The 21,378-nt window shown below is 38.1% G+C and overlaps 1 protein-coding gene across 2 annotated transcripts in view; it reads left to right on the top strand.

Annotated features, from left to right (window-relative positions):
• LOC107665047 (pappalysin-1-like) overlaps positions 1 to 21,378 on the top strand; it is an 85,031-nt gene that overhangs the window by 1,946 nt on the left and 61,707 nt on the right. For both annotated transcript variants that reach the window (XM_016455791.1, XM_016455790.1), the window contains exons 2-5: positions 4,809 to 5,880; positions 18,378 to 18,523; positions 18,691 to 18,984; positions 19,149 to 19,341. In XM_016455791.1, the coding sequence (XP_016311277.1) occupies positions 4,809 to 5,880; positions 18,378 to 18,523; positions 18,691 to 18,984; positions 19,149 to 19,341 (1,705 nt within the window). The remainder of the gene's footprint in view (positions 1 to 4,808; positions 5,881 to 18,377; positions 18,524 to 18,690; positions 18,985 to 19,148; positions 19,342 to 21,378) is intronic.

Here is a 21,378-nt window from a genome sequence, read left to right as displayed (position 1 = left end):
ACTCTTTGTGTGTGTGTGTGTGTGTGTGTATATATATATATATATATATATATATATATAAATAAAATAAAATAATTAGTGAGTCATGCACATGCAATTCAGTGATAGATTTCAAGATGCATGATTTAAATTGCAAATTGTAGACTCAGGACATTGCAAATTAATGGAATTATATACAGTTGGGTACGTCGTCTTTAAATAAGCGTTATATCTCCAGAGGGCTGCATGACAATGGATTGATTGAATACATCTTGTCAGTGAGTCATCTAACATTAGTCCACTCCTCTGTCCTCAAAATGATCTCCTTAGTCACAGTAACGTTAAGAAGCAACAAGGGGGCGCTGGCAGAGTTTATATAGCTTCTCCGACTGCGCATCTAATAGTGTTGTTTAGCAAGTTTCGTTTTAAACAAAGCATTAAATGTTTGCGGTCCGTCTAAGTTGTGGCCCTCGTATATCTGCTGTCGGGTTTTAACCCACAAATATGTGCTGTTTTGGAATCAGAATTCTTCAGGTATAGGATTATGAGAAGGAAATGCTTTAAGTGTCAGTCCAGATGGATGGATTGTAAAATTAGTGCCTTGTCCATCCTTTCTTCAAGCGGTTTTGTTATTGCTTGTTCTTGTAAAGATATTACAGTCCTTGTCACAAAACATCATGGAACGAACTCCTGCTTTCAGTCAATCAGATCCTCAGACGCAAGAGCGCACAGAGAGGCGCTGAGACTGTTTTCAGACAGATGACATTTTTACTAGAGGTTTTACGGTATGTCTGCTGACGTAAGTCCGAAGTTGAACGCAGTCTGATTTTAAATGTAAATTCATACATTTTGCTTTTCATTGTTGTCATTGAGGTCGCTGTGTAGTACACAGTGGGATGGGATATTTTATGGCACATTACAATAACTTAATAAGCACCTCATAAAACTATCAATAGCACCACTTAGATGTTTGTAATGATGGCCATAAATATTTAAATATTCTATTATCATGTTACTAAGCAGGATGATTTATGTTTGGTTGTTAACAGATATTTCATGTTTCTGCAATAGTAAAATATACTTTGTGAGAGGTTTATGAAGATGAGATTTATTTTTAAATATATTAATAAATATATTAATATATATAGGCTAATACAAATATAGCAATAAATAAAAAATATATATAAATTGAAAATATACAGTATATATGTGTTTATATATGATATAAATTCATCTTTGTTGACATTAGTTAATAAAAATACAACTGTTCCTTGTTAGTTAATGTAAGCTGAGGCCCATAAAATAATATTAACAGATACAACTTTTGATTTTAATAGTAAAATGTTAGAATTAACATTAACTACGATTTATAAATGTTTTAGAAATAGTTTCATTTTATGGTAGCTCTTGTTAACTAACATGGTTAGCTAATGTTAACAAATGGAACCTTATTGTAAAGTGTTACCTATTGTACTGATAAATAACATTTTGTCTTAATAATACTGTGTGAGTGGAAATATAATTAAAAAAATATATATGTTTGCACTTTAAAAGGATATATTGACCCCATATCTAACATAAAATGAGTCAACAACTCATCAACTTAAGAAAATTCAGTATACCCTTACAGATGTTTTAATATTAGTATAGACACTACAGGTGTATATACATTTTTTCAAACAGCTGCTGCACTTGTCTTTCATTTCATAATGCTCACTTTGTAGTGCACTGTCCATGGTTCTGGATACTGAGATTGAATTAACTCAAAATGGATGCTTTCTTGAAATATTGGAAAGGATTAGAAGGAACACCATATTCGGCACGAGGAGCCAGCTGCATTCATTTCCAAAATTACATTTTAACTTCAGCATGTACTTAGTTTAATGACTGGATTGATTTCATAAAGTAAGCTAATTTGCAAAGCAAGCAGCATTTGTATTTGCGTGCAAGACTTTTTCCCCACGCTGTTGATCATACATTAGTATTTAATGCATTATCTCAGTTAAAGCTGTGTATGCTATTTATTATGCACTGATGGTTTTAATGAAATCTCAGTTGTGATCAGTATAAAATTAGCATTTTCTAGTGCATCCATCATTCATTGATTCCCTACACTGAGCCCCTTGCATGTCTAAAGTTCGGTGCTGGCAAGAAATGTACCTGTTTGTTATTTCCCACTTAGTGGTCTCATTCCAGGATTTCACAGATTGTAATTTCCTCAGTTTTATGGCACAATTTATTTTTATAGATGCTGGCAGTGGTTCTGCTGGCAGCCTAGAAGTGAGAGGGAAGTACATGCTCCTGTCTGCTCTTTAGTAAGGCGCTCCCGAATGAATGATCTCTTTAAAGTGGTCAGTCCTAGCAGTCAAAAGATCCTCATGCATTCAGCTTCAGTAAATGGATTGAAGCAGTTCGGTTCAAATGCGTTTCCCTGTTGACGAGGCATGTGTAAATTTGGAGTTATGTTACATAGTGTAAGTAGTAATCTAGCATAGTAATATTTTCCTCTGCTACCCCGGTAACGCTTTACTACTTATTCGCCCTAACTGAGTTTCACCAATTACCTCTAACAAACACACTTCTCTCCGCTGTGGGAGACGAGAGACTTCCTCATGCAGAAGACAGAACGAGGGTCACAGTTCCTCACTTTCTGTCTTCGACTTCAGGTTTCATTGCTCAGCAACTCGCTGGATTAAGCAGCACTGCTTGTGTGGATTTGTAGGACTTGTTTGATTAAATTGAAATGAAATGTAATACTTAAAAATGTTGAATATGCCCTATATCTGATTTCTGCAGTATTGAAATACAGTGATTCCTATGAAATCCATTTTTACGCACTCGATTATGAAGGACGTGTACCCATTAAATGTTAGAATACGTTTCCTTCTGTAGCTCAGCGCATGGCTTCCAAACGAAATAGGAAGAAAGGGTTTTAGAGCCCCTATCATAATATGGACTGTGCCGAAAAAGGACCATTTTTGATTTCAAACATCCCTACTGCTGAGGCACATTTCAAGAAAATAGACTGAAAATTCAACTAACCTTTGCTCTGTTGATACACGACCACACTGTCTGGGCCTGATTGCTTGCAGATGCTTTTTCGTAGGCCTGTAGTCCTTGGACTGGACTGTTGCAATGATTTGATCATGGGAACTACGTTGTTTCTGAACAAACACCTAGAGTTTTTCGTCACTCTCCGCATCAGGCTGCGGTCTGTGGTGTTGCTTCAGTCAGTTTGCTGAACTACTACTGTGCACCTTTCATTATACTTCTGGATAAATCAATATGTGTTATTTGTGTCTAGCATTTATTGACCAGAAAACCTGATAAAACATATACGGAAGTCTAAAAGAACACAGTGAAAATCTGCCATTCAAAGTCAAATTTACTGAACAGAAAGGTTTCATATTTAGGGATATTCAAAAAAAAAAAAAAAAATATATATATATATATAGTTTTTTTAAAGAAATTGATACTTTTATTCAGCAAGGATGCATTAAATTGATCAAAAGTGACAGGAAAGATGAACTTTCTACTCATCAAAACCCTAAAATATATCACATGTATTTTCACAAAAATATTCAGCAATTGTTTTCAATATGATAATAATGAAAGATGTTTCTTAAGCACCAAATCAGCATATTAGAACAATTTCTGAAGAATCATCTGACACTTAAGACTGAAAATTCAGCTTTGCCATTATAGGAATAGATTCAATTTTCAAGTGCTTCAAAAAAAGAAAATAGTTATTTTAAATTGTAATAATATTTCACAATATTACTGCCTTTACTGTATTAAAAAAATGTAGCCTTGGTGAGCATAAGAGACTTCTTAAAAAAAAAACATTGTAAAAAGTCTTACTTTCCACAAACTTTTGAATGGCAAACAAATAAAGTTAAATAAATGAAATAAAGGTTTAAGATTTAGAAAAAATACAAAGTAGCAATTAGATGAAAATGAATAAGGAATATATACAATTCTGCACTATTTTTGTCACTAATTAGTCAGATGTTCTTGTATATAGTTTTTTAAAAGAAATTGATACTTTTATTCAGCAAGGATGCATTAAATTGATCAAAAGTGACAGGAAAGATGAACTTTCTACTCATCAAAACCCTAAAATATATCACATGTATTTTCACAAAAATATTCAGCAATTGTTTTCAATATGATAATAATGAAAGATGTTTCTTAAGCACCAAATCAGCATATTAGAACAATTTCTGAAGAATCATCTGACACTTAAGACTGAAAATTCAGCTTTGCCATTATAGGAATAGATTCAATTTTCAAGTGCTTCAAAAAAAGAAAATAGTTATTTTAAATTGTAATAATATTTCACAATATTACTGCCTTTACTGTATTAAAAAAATGTAGCCTTGGTGAGCATAAGAGACTTCTTAAAAAAAAAACATTGTAAAAAGTCTTACTTTCCACAAACTTTTGAATGGCAAACAAATAAAGTTAAATAAATGAAATAAAGGTTTAAGATTTAGAAAAAATACAAAGTAGCAATTAGATGAAAATGAATAAGGAATATATACAATTCTGCACTATTTTTGTCACTAATTAGTCAGATGTTCTTGTTTCAATTGGATCTTTTTGGATTATCTCAAAACATGCTGGAGAACATGAACATACGATTTTACATGTGGCGTTCACAGAGCTTGAAAACATCTGTCATTAAAGCAACACTAACATCAGATACTGTAAATTCCTAAAATTCATGTAGATTTTTTTAATTTTCACTTAAATTGTGGGTTTTTTGGACCACACTGTACATAATTCTCTGCTTGTTCTTGTATCTAATACCTGTCATCTTCCCACAGGTCTCTATGATAAATGCTTCTACGCATCCAGTGATAGAGGATGGTTACTTGGCATCAAAGCGGTCAGCGACCAAGCCAACCGTGACCCTCGTGTCTTCTTCTCCCTCAAGACAGACCGAGCCCACAAGCTCACCACAATCACCTCCAATGCACCCTACACTCCCAATCAATGGTCACACGTGGCCGTCACCTACAACGGTCTCTTTATGAAGCTGTATGTAAATGGGGCGCAGGTTGCTGTAAGTCGAGATCAATCTGGTGAGATTTTTAGCCCCCTTACCAAGAAGTGCAAGGTGCTCATGATCGGTGGCAATGCATTAAACCACAACTACAGGGGAACAATGGAACACTTGAGCTTGTGGCATCGGGCTCTGAGTCAACGTGAGATCATTAGATACATGGGTCTCAGTTTGGGTCAGTTTGGTGACCTCTCTCAGCTGGTCGTCCATGAGAACTTCGAGAGCATGTCAAGACGGTGGCTGACGGTGAAAGATGGCAGTTTCCCCCGGTTGGAGGACTCAGACCGGAGCCTGGCGGCTGTCCTCAGTGATGCTGCACTGAAACCTCCACCTTGCGGACAGACTGTGTGTGACAATGTGGAGGTGATTACAAACTACTACCAGCTCTGGAGCTTCCGCAAACCCAAGACGGTGCGCTACCGAGTGATAAACGTTTACGACGATGACGGACGGTGGCCGACGATTACAGACCACCAGATCAACCTTCAGCACCAGCACTTGAACAATGCTTTCCGCGTCTACAACATCTCCTGGGAGCGCACAATTCACAACGTATACAACTCGTCCTTACGTAACCGCCTAATACTGGCCAACTGTGATATCAGCAAAGTGGGCGATGAAGAGTGCGATCCAGAATGTAACCACACTCTTACTGGCTTTGACGCCGGATACTGTAAGAGGCAGGGCGCACGCTGCCCCGAATACAAGCAGGGGAACGGGGTTTGTGACCCAGAGTGTAACTGGGACAATTTCTATTATGATCATGGGGACTGCTGCAACCCCAACATCACTGATGTCACCAAGACCTGCTTTAATCCTGCATCACCCCACAGGTAATTCTCAACTGCTATTTCAAACCTATTCAGTGATACACAGAGTGTTGAAAATAATTATTAGTTCAGACCTTTCTCCCAATAATTAGTTTAGTTATTCATTAAACATGTAAATAACAGACTATATCCCATACAGCTTAACCCTGTAAAGCCTGACATTCAAAATAATAGTCAGAAAAATCTTTTTTTTTTTTTTTTAAAGGAGCAGTTTATTTAAAACAACATCTGATAAAGATTGCACGGCTCATATAGTATGATATAGGAGAAAATGGAGCTCATACTCAATTTTATTCAGAGGCCCAAACTGAGCAACAATATGTAAATTGGTGCAGTTGCTGATATTTATATGGCCAGAAATTATTATGAAATTGTGATAACTAATATAATTCAGTCTTTGCAACAGTGTAGCAAACTACTTAGATAAAATTCATAATAATATCAATTGTTGCGCTATATCTGCCAATAATATGTCTAGATGCTGATTAAATGCTTTATGCTGTAGTTTTAATTTTATTGCAGTGATGGTTGAAAGATAATATAAATATAAATAAAACAAATGCAAATATATTACAAATAAACGTTCCTCAAAAGCCTTTAGTGTCATATGTCACTTAATTCCAATTATTCTAAAAATAAATGTAAGTTGCTTCAGTCCAGCAAGTGCTCATCTTGATTACTAACAATATAAAAGTTATTCTTATGTTAACTTTATGAAAATCATTAAAGATTTCACATCAAAAAGACATGAACCATGACCTGAAGGGGAACATTTTTAGAATTGTACTAAATGACCTTTTACTTGCAAAAAAAGTAAAACGATCAAGGTTTTTCAGCAAAGTTTTAATCATTGTCATCATTTAGAGACCTTAGAAATTTGTGTACTAAATATGATACAGTAGGTTTTATCAGCTTAAAATGCTTTTAAAACGCTCTTTTTAAAAATTTGTTAATATTATCTATTAATTTATTCAAAAAGACTTTAAAATGCAGTTTTTTGGGGCCATAAACTCAAACATTTCAGGATGTCATAATGAAAAATAAACCTTGTTAAAAGAATGACATTGAAATTACTTTGTTATGGCAAGGCTAGATTATCTCAGGTTGTAAAATATCATGTGGTGTGACTCCCCAAAAATGATGATGTTTATGAACAAATAATATATAAAAACGTTTTGCTTACAGTGTGTACATGTAATTCAAGGTGTTACTTGATGGTTACACCACATTACATTTTTACAATCATTAAATTAGAACTTTTGTTGTAAATGTTATGAAAGTTAAAACCATATGAATTCAACATGAATTATATAACCTGATTTAAAGATAAACCTTTCTTTATCTTGGACACTCTTATTTCTCATTGACCCATGTACAACAGTTTTTTCTTCTTCACAGCTGTTTAAAGATTTTGGAAGTACCAGACACGAACTCAAGGGCACTATAATTTTCATTCCTATGTGTGAAGCTTTCAGCTATTTTAATTCTGTTCCATTAATGTATTATAACTTGACGTCCTAAAAACATCTTAACTGCTGAACCAGAGTCAGAGTTCTGGAGCATGAATTAACGTATACAGGGATGGATGCAGTTTGAGGGACAGTAAAACACGGTGAAGGATGAGTCTCGGCCCTACGGTTTGGTGTGTCTGTACTAGTGAGATTCAGGCCTGTTCTTATGTGTTTCATGTGTCCCTGGAGTCCATTTTGGCATCGAATCAGAGCTTGGCAACCAATCACGTTTTACTCTGTGGGTGAATTGAATTACTCTCGTGGTGACCAGATGTGAAGACTGAGGAGATTCTAGACATAGTTCTCCTTTTTTGTAAGCTTATAAAAGTGATTTGATAGAGAGTAAGTGGGAATGGAAACTGTGTCCCCCTGGACAAACAGAGGAGCCAATCACAGCTTAGAGCAGAATCTCCAACTCTATTACTTACAGCATTAGAGACTCTTCTGGGAGTCCTGCTCAGGAAAAAGAACCTTCCAGAAATATGTTGAGGTTATGGGGGCACTGGATACTGTTGGGGTAAAGCTCTGTATTTGTTCTCTGGGTGGTGGGACAAACCAAAGATCTCTTTTCCACTCTTCTCCTTTCTCAGCAACAGTTCCTGTAGCCATACACACTCTGCAGGTTTTGTGACATACAGTGGGGTTCAAAAGTCGGAGGTTACACTGACAATCTTTGATTCAAAATGGAATTTAAATCTGGAAATAAAGTTTAAAAATTTTGGGGAAAAAATTAAACCAAGGAATGTTACAAATAATGCGTATACATTATAATAAATATTTATGATTCTTCACTTCTTTTGGCCACTTATCAAATAAGTACATTTGTGACATTGTGTGTTCTTTTAGTTTCATTATCATGGACTTTTAGGTTGTTTCACATCACCTTCTTGCTTCCTTTATTCCTTTATTTATTCCTGCCACTCATCAGTATCCTGGACATTCATTAATCAGCACACCTGTTCACCTTTTAGTTTATCTCTGCGTATTTAAGTTCCTCTGGGTTCACTTCTCAGTTTTTCGGTATTGTTTGTGCTATGTACATTGTTTCGTAGCTTGGTGTACATTTTGGATTACCTTCTGTTGCTTTTTTTAATAAACTGTGTTGTTTTATTTACTTTGGAATCTACCTCATCTGTTAGGACCAGTGCTTGAAGTGGAAAAAATAAATATATAAATTTTCATAATTCCAAATGTATTTATATATATATATATAATCGTTTTCACAAAATGAGTTTTTTCAGTCAGAAATCTTCACTAAAACTTTACAGTTTTATTCCTATCAATATTCTGAAGGTTTGACAGGGGGTTTTGTTCATATAATTTGCCTGATCGATTTTACACATTTTAAGCCTATAGATGGTGACATTTTTTTATTTTTTATTTTCTGGATATTTCTGATTTATGGTCTAATAAAAAGAGAAATCCAAATTCTCCTATGTAAAAACCTTTAACTCTAATATGTCCAGTGCTTGAAGTTGAAAAAACGAAGTGCTGGTACCCCCCCCAACCCCGTCCAAAAAAAACCCCAACATAAATAAATACATTTTCATAATTTCAAATGTATGTATATAATGCAGAAAGAAATGTGTTTAGAGCATTTTTAATATAAATAAGCACCAGTTAAGCTGCGATACCAAACAGGACCACAGGGAGACGCCAAAAGACCACTAAACCTGATGCCTTAACCTGACTGTACATGCTACTGTACGGATCCATTCAGAATTACTAAACCACTGACCAGCGCATGATCTAAAAACACCTTCAGCCGGCATTCATTATAAAACACTCGTGCTTTTAAGCCAAATACATGCTGAAAAGAATAATTTACTTCCATCTGGACGCGAGTCACTATTCTCTCCGCCATCTCTAATGAAATCGTCCGTGTTTTCTCTGCATCACTACTTATTACTAATGCATTCCCTTACTGGCATCTTGAACTTTCCAGAAGGTTACCGGTTTCAAATGACCTCCTGGGTAGTGTGCTTTATAGTGTCATTTCTAATCACCCAGACACTGACGCTTTGACTCAGTACCGGCAACATGTCAGAAATGCCGGTATGCACGAAAAAGTGCCAGTACGCTAAAGACTACTGCGTACCGGCCCACTTCAAACACTGGTTAGGACTAAATCCTGTGTTATACTTTCCACGTGAGCAATCCGGACGTGTACACGGACAGCGCGGACGCAGACTACCTGTATTTATACTACCGAAAGCATACGCTGATGGTCTGCTCCGAGGACGTTTTCCATACATGCGTAGTAGATCAGCTTGAACAATAAACAAACATGTGAACAAACAATTACAATTGAGTTATTGTACATCTGGCTGTCTTTATATAGTTTTATCACGGATTGTACAGGTTCGAGTAGCAACGGGCTTCTTCACACAGCCTGCGCATGCGCAGTAGCCTACTGGTCACAAAAAATGGGAGGCACGGGCATGTCCGCGCAGAGCCTCGCACACTCTCCGATGACGATTTTTACGTCACGCATGCCATAGCGGACCCTAGCGGAAAGTATAACACAGGCTTTAACGTTACATATTGATCATATGATTCAATACTGGAGAACATGATAATGCGGTTTGATCTTATGCAGGTCAATGCTGCTTGTTTCTGCCACAGGATAAAATAAAAAACTTTTTATCTCACAATTCAGACTTTTTTTCTAGCAATTCTCAGAAAGTCAGAATTGTGACATATAAACTTGGAATTCAGAGGAATACAAGACAATTGTAAGATAAAAGTCGCAATTACTTTTTTTTTCTTTTTATTCCGTGTCAGAAAAAAAAAACAGAATTGTGAGATGTAGCCTAAACTTAATTCAAAGAAAAAAGGTCAGAGTTGCAAGATATAAACTCAGAATTACAGCCTTACTTGAAAAAAATCTTGTTACTTACAAGTTTTCATAAATTGGCTTCTGAGTAAACTTGAATATATTGAGCAAACTTAACTAGATTTTTCTGAGACCGTAATTTTGTAAGATTTTTTCAAGTAACGTTAACATATTGAAATTTACAGTGATCTCATAATTCCCAGTTTACATCATAATTGCGGGAAAATTGTGAAGTAAAAGTCGCAATTACATTTTTTCACAATTACCGTACCTTGAATCCTGGCGGAAACAAGTGTCCATTCAAACGGTTATAAAGTTCATGTTAACTTTTCCAATACAACGTATCACGCTGTGCTGATAATGTGTTTGGAATTAAACAACTGTATTACATAAAGCATCTTCACAGGAGGACTTTTGAAACCCACTGTATGTCTGCAGCAGATTCTTGAAAGCAAAACCGCTAATTATCGTTTAATGCAGTTTAGTGTATTTGATCAGAACTAACAAGGGTATTTAAGGACAGCTAGGGATCTGTGCCAGATAAAAAAAAAAGAGAGACATGTCAAGGTCCAAGATGAAAGTTTTATTCTCAGGAAACAGAATCTGAATGATTGCATATTCAATATCTGTAAATCTGAACAAATTATATATAAAAGGCATCACTTACCTTTGAGAGGTTCTATAATTTAAAATATTGGTTCCAGGTTTGTAACCTCATTGAAATTGTGGTACTGCTTGCAAAATTGCACAATCACACTGCTTCCTGTCCGTCTGTGGTTACAGATCCTTAGTTCACTGTATTTGTTTTTAGTTACCATAATTGCAGTTTGTCCTATTGACGTTTGTGTGTGTTCATGTGTGAGATGAGACTAGAGCGTGTGGTCAAGCGGAGAGCACTCCAGCTTGTTGCTTGTTTTGATTTGATTATGGTATGTCTGGAGAGCTTTGCCGAAGGCTGCATAACGAAGTGATTTGACATTCCTTTTTGATTGTACAAGAATGCATGAACAAAGAGTTGTGCAAGAACAGAACAATGAAATCAAATGCTGTGGTGAATCTGTTTTTGCCTAAGACTCATGCAGATGTTGCAGTCAACTTTAAAATCTGCAACTTTCAACAGAACATCTGGGTTATATTAACCTGTTTTTCATATCTGTATTCTTTTGGTAATGTATGCCATATACTGAATTGGGTTTTAGCTAATAATAATTTAGATGCCTTTATCTTAAAGCAAATAGCTCAGAGACAGGTTGCTATTATAAAGCAGTGTTAGTTCTAACTTAGTCTCGCATTGCCAGAACTTCAGACTGATGGCAGAAGGTTCAGACTCCATAGCCGCTTTAAATGGCTAAAAATCGCCCAAGAGGATGTCTGACAGACATGTAAAGCAACCAATCAGTTTGCTTTGTTTAGTATCATATTTAGGGAGCGTGAAACTGTAAAGTATAAAGTAGCATATTTAGCATGAACTAAATGTATTCCAAATACAGTTTAGTATATTTATTTTTCACTAGGGGCCACTGACCAAGACATCACATTTTCTATATGCACTTTAAGCTGGTGCATTTAAATGATACTTTTGGGTCACCCCAAGACTGCAGAGCTGGTGAGAGAAACGATGGTAGAGCGAGACAGTATAAAAATGAGTCAAGTCTGTATAATTGCATGAGTCAAGACCCGTACATCTGGCTCATTTTCAAGCACTTCAGGCGAGTTCTCAGTGTCAAAAAGAGAGTGACATCATTGCTTCTTTAATGGTTTTGGTTCAGACATTATGCAGATTTTATATAAACATAGTCGTCTCTACCTGAATTGACATGAATTACAGGAATAAATTCAACTGAATTGCAGTATTTAGCTTAGGTGCAGTGCTTTCACTGATCTCTGAGGATTCAAAGGTCACAACACTGCAGGGAGAAAAGAAATGCATTGCTTTCCTAACAGCATATCTCGAGTGCATCCTTGTTTGTCTCAGAATAGTCAAAGGTACAGTATGTTGCTCCTGCTTTGCTCTCCTGCTTTATCCAGTGCTCTCTTGAAGAGGAGATCCAACTCTAATAATAAGAGTGTCTCTATTAGCCCTGTTTAAAACAGCATAATCTAAGCCACTCGGCTTGTAAACTAAGCCGGCTAATAGCCGGTTACCTTATCAAGGATTTGGACAGGAAAAGCACACTCTTAGCACCTTTTTTTATATTCTTCTGGAGGCTTGAGAAACCACCTGTCTACACAAGTGGCAACCTAAAAAAGCGATGGAGATCTGTCTCTTTCTTCATTGCATACAACGTCAGGCACACAACCACAGGGTCCAACCCCTGATGTTCAGAAGTAGGTTTGGATAAAGAGTTAAGCCTGTGGGACAGAAGGATTTCCTCTTTTCAAACTGCAGCAATTAAATAGTCCTTTAACCTGCCACTGTGAGGCCATCTGATTCATTTGTGTTCAGGGCCCTTTTCATTGGGGACTTCCACTCCACTGCATTAACAGCACTGGACACACTTACTTGCAATGAACTAGTTTCAGAGCTTTAATTGTATTTCAAACATATTTGCCTTCTGAAATAAAGGGAGAGATTTATGAGGACCAGATAATGCTGATGCTTTGTTGCAGTGTCAGTGTTTGTGTGTCTGGCTGTCCGCATCAAATGTGATGGTACACAGCTCATGTTGAGTCAGCATGAATGTAAGCCTGGGGATACAGCTTTCAATATTCAATATATCTCTATATTTATGTATTTGAAATAGCTCAAAGGGCTGATTTTTTAAGGATAATATTTTTGAAACCGCCACTGTTGCCACATTTACAGATTTGCAGTGTTTAATGCATAACACTAAAATTGTTAAAAATGATCAAAGCATGCTTTTCAGATTTTTCAGGGAAAATTTTATATCAATTATTTTTCCTTTGCTTACATTCACTCACAAAAACAATGAAATATTATTTCCATTAAAACTTTTCTGAGCTAACACAAAGTTTCTTGGGGGAAAGCGAAGATTTGCAAGAGCGTGAAATATAATTTTCTCTCCCAACTAATTTTGTATTTATTTATATTTTCCCCAACCATGACCATGTCCCTTTAGAGACTCCATAGTTTTTCACAAAAAACAAGGAGTACTTACATTTAATCATTTTTAATATACACATAACAGTGCATATATAGATTTGTGTAGAATGTAGTTTTTGGTTAAATAAAATTACTAAGCTTAGAAGTAAACATCAAGGGGGTAAAATACAAATAAAAAACATCTCTTGTTTGTACCATATTAGCCATATTTCTGAGAGGGTAGTATAAAAGATGACAGAAGGTGGAAGTAATGGAGGACATACTGTAGGAATAGACAGTTCAGAAATGAATGTTTTTTATGACTTTGGGCAGGTGTTTCCTGTGGAAAACAGTCTCAGATGTACATAGGAACATCCATACTAAAACGGTAGATTTTTTTTCTGAGAGGCTACAGTGACAGTGATTGTTTACTGTATTCTTTTAGTACAATATTCTTCATATATCAAACAGCCCTTGTTTTCCGTGGACCTTGCATAAATGTATCCTCCTCTCTTCTAGCCCCTTTTATGGTAACTGTCTGTGAATTATATTATTCCTGCAGAGGTCAGCTACAAATTATCCCACGAGCCTGTGAACTTCACGCCTGGTTGTGCATGATGCTAATTGTATAGATGATTGATCACTCCTCTTATGTACTTGGAGCTGATGAAAAGATCCATGAAAGGCTGAGAAAATTATAGCCCTCTCAGTCAACTGGTGAACACTGCCATGCCAACCCACCCCGAGCAGCTCTACGCGAAACCACACTCGGTACATCTGGATGTAAGACACAAGCCCGTACTCTACATGTGGAGATGTGAACGGACTGGCTTCTTTTAAGACATCCTGGAAGACAATTTTGGCATTCTTAAAGATGATCACCTCCGAATGTGAGGCTAGTGATTCATTATGTGGCTTCAAACGTTGTACTGCCAGTGTCACCAACTTTTCTACTCAGCAGAATCAGGAGAAAAAAGCCTCAAATGATCCTGAGCAGCATTGTGCAATACATGACCACTGATGCCTGCATACTTTGGCTGGACAGATGCATACTTTGGCCTGCTGTTTTTGTAGTAGGCCTACGTCCACATCTGATTCATGTTGTGTTTTTCTAAGTGAGCCAGTGGATTAAACTTAATTGAACTCAGATTAGGTGGCTTTGACCTACAGTAGTGGAACTTTTATTAAAGCAGAGGCCTATGTTTTAAAAAACAAGTTCTTTTTGCACTTACTCTATAGCTGACTTATTTATCTCGCCATGAAACTCCCTGACCTCTTTTTTTCCCTTTCTGTACAGCCAAAAAGCCAGCCAAATATTTTCATAGGAAATAATGAAATTCTTGAAATTATTAGGAGGGAAACCTTATATCATCTGTTCTCCTTAGATTTGTCCCCTGAGCTGGCTTCCACGGTTTCACAAGCGAACCTCTGCCGCCTTTTGATACTGCATACTACAGTTTCTTTTCATTTTCCATTCTTGACTTTTTTTTTTTATAAAAAGGTGATGTCATTTCAAGTATTCCACTATATATAGGTTTACTTTGGTGCATTTTCACTAGTCTGAGTCAAGAAAAACCAGTAAGATGCATGCTTATAAGTCAAAAAGTGAATGTTTCTTTACTGTGATCTTCACAGTAATGTTGCTTGTAAGAATATCTATTCAGTTATGAGTTGTTTTCTGAATATGTGTGGAATGAAGCAGGTAATTTGAGGTCTGTACCACACAAGATGTTTCCACACTGTGCTGCATCTCATTGGCAGCTGTGTTGGCTTGTAGCGTCACCACCACAACTAATCATCAATGTTCTGCCTAGAGAACATCACACTCTCTGCCATGTTTTTTTTTTTTTTTTTCATATTTGTGCAACATTATCACGTCCCTTTCTTTCGCTTTCAGACACAAAGTAGTGATAGATGGGTCAATAAAATGACAACTGTACGTTTTTTTTTTCAGATGTAGTCATTTATTCAAAAATATGTAAGTAAAATACATTGTTGAAAAATGCATTTCATACATATACTGACTTGAATACACTTCTATGATGAGAATGTTTTTATTTATTTTTTAATCTTCAATCTTGTGTTTTAATTTTTAATCCTGTGTTTTTAATCTTCAGTTATTAGAATATTAGAATGATTTCTGAAGGATCACGTGACACTGAAGACTGGAGTAATGGCTGCTGAAAATTCAGCTTTGCCAGCAGAGGCATAAATTACATTTGAAAAAATATTAAAAGAAACCAGCATTTTTTAAATTGTATCAACATTTTACAATATTACCGTTTTACTGCATTTCTGATCAAATAAATGCAGCCTTAATACACTCTAAAAAATGCTGGGTTGTTTCAACCCAATTTTGGGTCAAATATGGACTAACCCAACTGTTGGGTTAAATTTTAGTTACATTTTTAAATTAACTTTTTAACCCAACATTTGGGTTAGTCCATATTTGACCCAAAATTGGGTCGAAACAACCCAGTATTTTTTAGAGTGTAAGCATAAGAGAATTCTTGCAAAAACATTAAAAATCTCAATTAGTCTATAAAGTAGTATATAGACAATATAACTGCCTGATTGGTGTTGGGATGTACAATAAGCACCATGCTTTATGATTGGAAATGTTGTCCAGTAGTGAAATGCAAAAGTGTGTTTACTAGACTTACTCTCCTTCTTTTGAACTGTCATGAGGCTTCTAGTGTTTCTCTTTTATGCCAGAGAGTGATGGCTTTACAAGACGTAGTGCCACGGTATAAGGCTTACGAGAAAATAAATACCAGGAAATGGTCATCATGTCTCTTTAACCCACGTCTTCCTTAGAAGGTAATACATCAAGAACAACTACAAAGTAATACATGCATTTTCATAATGTCTCAGCTAACCCAGGGCTTAGCAGCATGACAACAGATACCATGTTTAATTGGCCCTCATGGTGAACTAGCTAACAGATGTTGCTCTTAAGACGAAGAATGAGACCTGGCTGTTTTTTTTTTTCTCAATGAATAGTGGAGGTGGGTGTTTACTACATTTGAAAGCATTGGAGTTAGGAACTAAGCACCGCTTGTGTTCATTTTTGTTCCAGCATTTTTCAAAAGGGAAATGTTTTGAGAGAATTAAGCAGGGCCTCCCGTAAAGACAGAGGAGGTTAGCGGAGAGGCGATATGAAATCCTATATGTCTGCGCAAATATGAATATATGCATGGTTACATGCTGTTGTACTTATGGAAATGTATGTCTCCAGCAAGCCAGCATTCATCACTCCAGAGAGGCTTGTCTTTGTTTGACTTGCATGACAGTTATCACTGCAGGGGAAAGGCTTGCATGGGAATAACATGCCCAGTGTGTTTGAGGTGAAATAATAAGCATTTTAAGGGGGCCGTGTTTGGAACTATCCAAATGACACAATGCATTCCTAACTAGACAGGGCCAATGACCTCTGACCACAGCGCTGGCTGCAGAGTGGGGCTCAGGTTTCCTTCCAAATACAAACTCTGTGTGACAGCCTCACTAGAGCCGTTAAATTACAGAACACTGTTTCTCTTGACAAACATTTATACACTCACACACGCTCTTTGTGTACTTTCTATTTGTACTTTCCTATCAATCCTTACTGATGTATTTCATTAATAAAAATTACCTCAAAATTTGGTAATTACCCCAAAATAAGTAATATATTTAAAATGTGTTTATTTCATAATAAATATAGATTGTCTATTAACATATTTACTGACATATCGCTTGAGAATTACTGATATAAATACTATAATTCAACTTTATTTGTAGTACTACTTGTGTTCAATGCACATTTCTTAATATCAAGCCCAAAATGTGTTTTATTGTCACTAATGATGAGGACTGTATAGTCTTGATATCGGTCTTTAAATCCAAGATATTTAAAGTGTACCTGAAGTATACTTGCAATAGTTCCACTTTAGCTCAATCAGATATACTTCAGTATATCTTTTGTTGGACTTCAGCACTACTTCCACAAAATTGAAGTGCATTAAGCACAAAATTAGTTGTTCCAATTTAGCAGACTTTAAGTTCCAGTTTAGTATACTATTATTAAAGGGTATTTTGATTAAGTATATATGTATGTAAATGTATTTGTAGTATACTTAGCATGGAATAAATGTATTTCAAATACATTTAAGTATATTTATTTTTCACTAGGGTATATTCACTCTTAGATGTTTAGAGAGCTGAGTAAAAAAATGTACCACTTGTAAATCCAGTGATTCATATAGATATAGATTTCTCTATCTGATTCAATTATGACTCACAAGCTCTCAATTCCATTCCAATTCATTTGGGTATGTTTCAGTTATAATGCCCATTTAAAGAGCTGGCTAATAAACGTGCAACCACAAAAATTTGGGTGACATTTTGGTAAATTATCGTGGGCAAAAATGGTCCATTGTATATTGTCAATAGTATAGAGATTAAAGCACAGCGCATACAGAAGTTCATTTCAAAACAAGTAGCTTTCTGTTGGTTAATGTAGCAATTCTGTAAAAAGTCTGTGAAAAGTGTGTGGGCATATCTTTCGTCCTCATGCGAAATTCCCGATTGTGTAAAGTTCTATTGCAACTACTGGATTTCATCCACCAAAAAAATGACTGAACAGTGGTAAATGTGACCGCATCTTTATGAGCAAGTTATTTTTTTAGTGACTCAGAAACACAAGTTGCGTGACCCAACAAATGACTTTAAAGATGTGGTCACAAGAGTCATTTGTTAGTGTATCAGCCAATACTAGTCACTTCTTGTTTGCATTTAGGTGCTCAACAGAAAAAAATTTTTGCATCACATTCACAACTATGATTTCTTTTGTCATGGCGCTTAAGATTCAACAGTGGAGGAGCAGTGAAAATTGATGAAAGAAACAGGAAAACCTGGTGCATTACAAACACTGTAAATGGGCATAAAAGATCAATACTGCCATTTTAATAATCATGATAAGTGAATGTTAGACAGCTTAGTCAACTGGTCTGAAAATGATTTTGTACAGGATTCTATGTGCAATTGTAAGGTCCGGTTTACAGTATATATGATTTTGAAAACAGTCTGTTTTGAATATTTCCTGTGTTAAAAAGTCTTTCTTGTTCTATAGGGCTTACATGAACGTGAAAGAGCTGAAAGAGGTTTTGAATTTGGATGGATCCACGCACTTGAACATCTTCTTTGCTAACTCATCTGATGAAGACGTGGCTGGTGTGGGCACTTGGCCCTGGGATAAAGAAGCTTTGACACATTTAGGTAAATACATAAATGCATCACTACAATACAGATAACAATCACTGGTTCAGCATAGTTTTGAAGAGCATTGCATATCAACTTTCATTGTCATCAGAAAAAAAAGACATTAAATGGGTACCAAAAATGATGATGTTTATAATACCTGCTCTCGCTCTGTCTTTTTTGAGGTGGGATTGTATTAAACCCTTTATTTTATGGTACATTTGGCCACACTCACACCATGATCCATGAGATTGGCCACAGCCTTGGACTATACCATGTCTTCAGGGGAATCTCAGAGGTGGAGTCCTGTAACGATGCCTGCTTAGAGACTGAGCCGTCTCTTGAGACGGGGGATCTGTGTGTAGATACAAATCCCACACCCAAGTACAAGTACTGCAGAGATCCTGAGCCAGGCAACGACACCTGCGGCAGACGTCATTTCACAAACACCCCCTTCAACAATTACATGAGCTATGCTGGTGAGACATACAGTATACAGTATCAACTCTAAATGTCTGCTGCGTAGAAGACTTCTGCAGACTCTTTTAACATTGTCTGTGCTGATTTGGACAGGAAATCTGTGAAATAAATTTAAAATGAGTGTAACGTCTGAGATGTCTTTGTTCGTTTTGTTCCCATAAAGATGATGACTGCACAGATTCCTTCACGCTGAACCAGGTGGCCCGGATGCACTGTTACCTGGATCTGATCTACCAGTCTTGGAGACCTGGCAGTAAACCAGCTCCTGTTCCTCTACCTCCTCGAGTAACAGCGCAGGACCAAGACTCTACTACACTAGAGTGGTTCCCTGCCCTCACCGGCCATTACTTAGACAGGTGAAAAGAACTAGGAGCCAAGGCTGTTCCTAGCAGTGTTAATTTAGTTGAAGAATAATTTTGGCATAATTCTTGTCAACAACATTTTTGTCACCGATGACAACGAGACGATAACGAACGTCTCGGTTACGTATGTAACCTTCGTTCCCTGAAGGAGGGAACGGAGACGGCATGTCGGTGACTGACGAATTGGGATCTCGCTTCGAGAGACCAATCTACTTCGAGTGTAACTAAACGAGCCAATGCACATTGGCATGCAATTATTGCATCCAGCGGCCGCTGATCACAGCGTGAGCATAAAACGGCAGCCAGTGCAATGCATACCAGGTTTTCGCTGAGGAGCCGAGCCGGTGACCCGGCCGCTCAGCGGTGGTACAGCAGCCGTGGCGACGGGATGTGATGTCTCTGTTCCCTCCTTCAGGGAACGAGGGTTACATACGTAACCGAGACGTTCCCTTTCAGTCGGTCACTCCGAGTCACGTCGGTGACCGACGAATTGGGATCCCTACCAAAGCGCCATGGATGCTGCCCCTTCCAGTGTCCTGATAAGCCAGGGTGATGGCATCCACAATCCAGTGGACCATCCTCTGCTTAGGGACGGCCTTCCCCTTCTGCCGGCCTCCCTAATAGACAAAGAGCTGGTCTGAGGTTCTAAAGCTTAGGGCTGGGTCTGCCGCCTCCGAGGGCAGCGCTTGGAGGTTCACCACCTGATCCCTGAAGGGAGTAGCGGGAACCTTGGGCACATAGCCGGGCCGGGGCCTCAGGGTTAACTGGGAGTCAGCCGGCCCGAACTCCAGGCACGAATCGTTGACCGAAAACGTGTGCAGGTCCCCTACCCTCTTGATGGAGGCCAGTGTAAGCAGGAGCAGAGTTTTCATTGAAAGAAACTCTAGCTCAACTGACTGCAAAAGGCTCAAATGGGCCCTGCTGCAGTGTTTTAAGCACCAGAGACCGGTCCCAAGAGGGTATGGAGAGGGGCCGGGAAGGATTTAACCTCTCGCCCCCCTAAGAAACCTGATGACCAGGTCATGCTTCCCTAGCGACTTCCCTTCCACGGGGTCATGGTTAGCAGCGATTGGGCATCTCCAGGGGTCTTCTTGGTGAGAAGAGCACCACTCGACAAACAGGTTCCACTTCAAGGCATAAGCGTGTCTCGTAGACGGAGCTCTCGCCGAAGTGATGGTGATGGTCTCACCTAGAACCTCCGCGTCCCGTCCAGGGACCAGACATGAAGTTTCCAGAGGTCTGGACGTGGGTGCCACAGGGTGCCCCATCTCTGAGTCAGTAGATTCTTCCTCAGAGAAATCTGCCAGGGAGGGGCTGTCGTGAGGAGCATTAGTTCAGGGAACCAGGTCCAAGTGGGCCAATGCGGCGCCACAAGCTGCTCCTCGTCCTCCCTGACCTTGCACAGCATCTGTGCGAGAAGGCTCACTGGGGGAAACGCATACTTGCGCAGGCCCCGCGACCAGCTGTGTGGCAGTGCGTCCGTGCCGAGAGTTCCCTCGGTCAGGGAGTAGAACAACTGGCAGTGAGCAGGGAGAAGAACAACTGGCAGTGAGAGGTTTCTGGAGAAGCAAACAGGTCTACCTGAGTGGCTCCGAAACGTCTCCAAGTCAGCTGGACCGTCTGGGGATGGAGTCTCCATTCTCCCGGGCGCGTAGCTCGTGACAGCTCGTTGGCCATACGGTTGAGCAGACCCAGAATGTGAATGGCACGAAGTGACCTCAGAACCTTCCAACTCCAAAAGGAGGAGGTGGCAGGCGAGTTGCGGCATGTGACGGGAGCATAGACCACCTTGTCGGTTGATGTACGAACGAATTCAAGCAGTTCAGCACCGACCGCGCACGTTCCTCTGTGAGGCGTGCTGTCTGTTCGACCGAATCCAACTCCATACCGAGAAAAGAGATCCACTGCGTAGGGGAGAGTTTTCTCTTTTCCAAGTTAACCGGAAGACCCAACTGGCTGAGGTGCCGAAGCACCAGATCCCTGTGCTCGCACAACTGAACCCGAGACTGTGCTAGTATAAGCCAATCATCG

This window comes from Sinocyclocheilus anshuiensis, unplaced genomic scaffold (genome assembly GCF_001515605.1).
Source record: "Sinocyclocheilus anshuiensis isolate Anshui unplaced genomic scaffold, SAMN03320099.WGS_v1.1 scaffold399, whole genome shotgun sequence".
Taxonomy (NCBI): domain Eukaryota; kingdom Metazoa; phylum Chordata; class Actinopteri; order Cypriniformes; family Cyprinidae; genus Sinocyclocheilus; species Sinocyclocheilus anshuiensis.
This window is presented reverse-complemented; position numbering and strand designations above follow the sequence as displayed.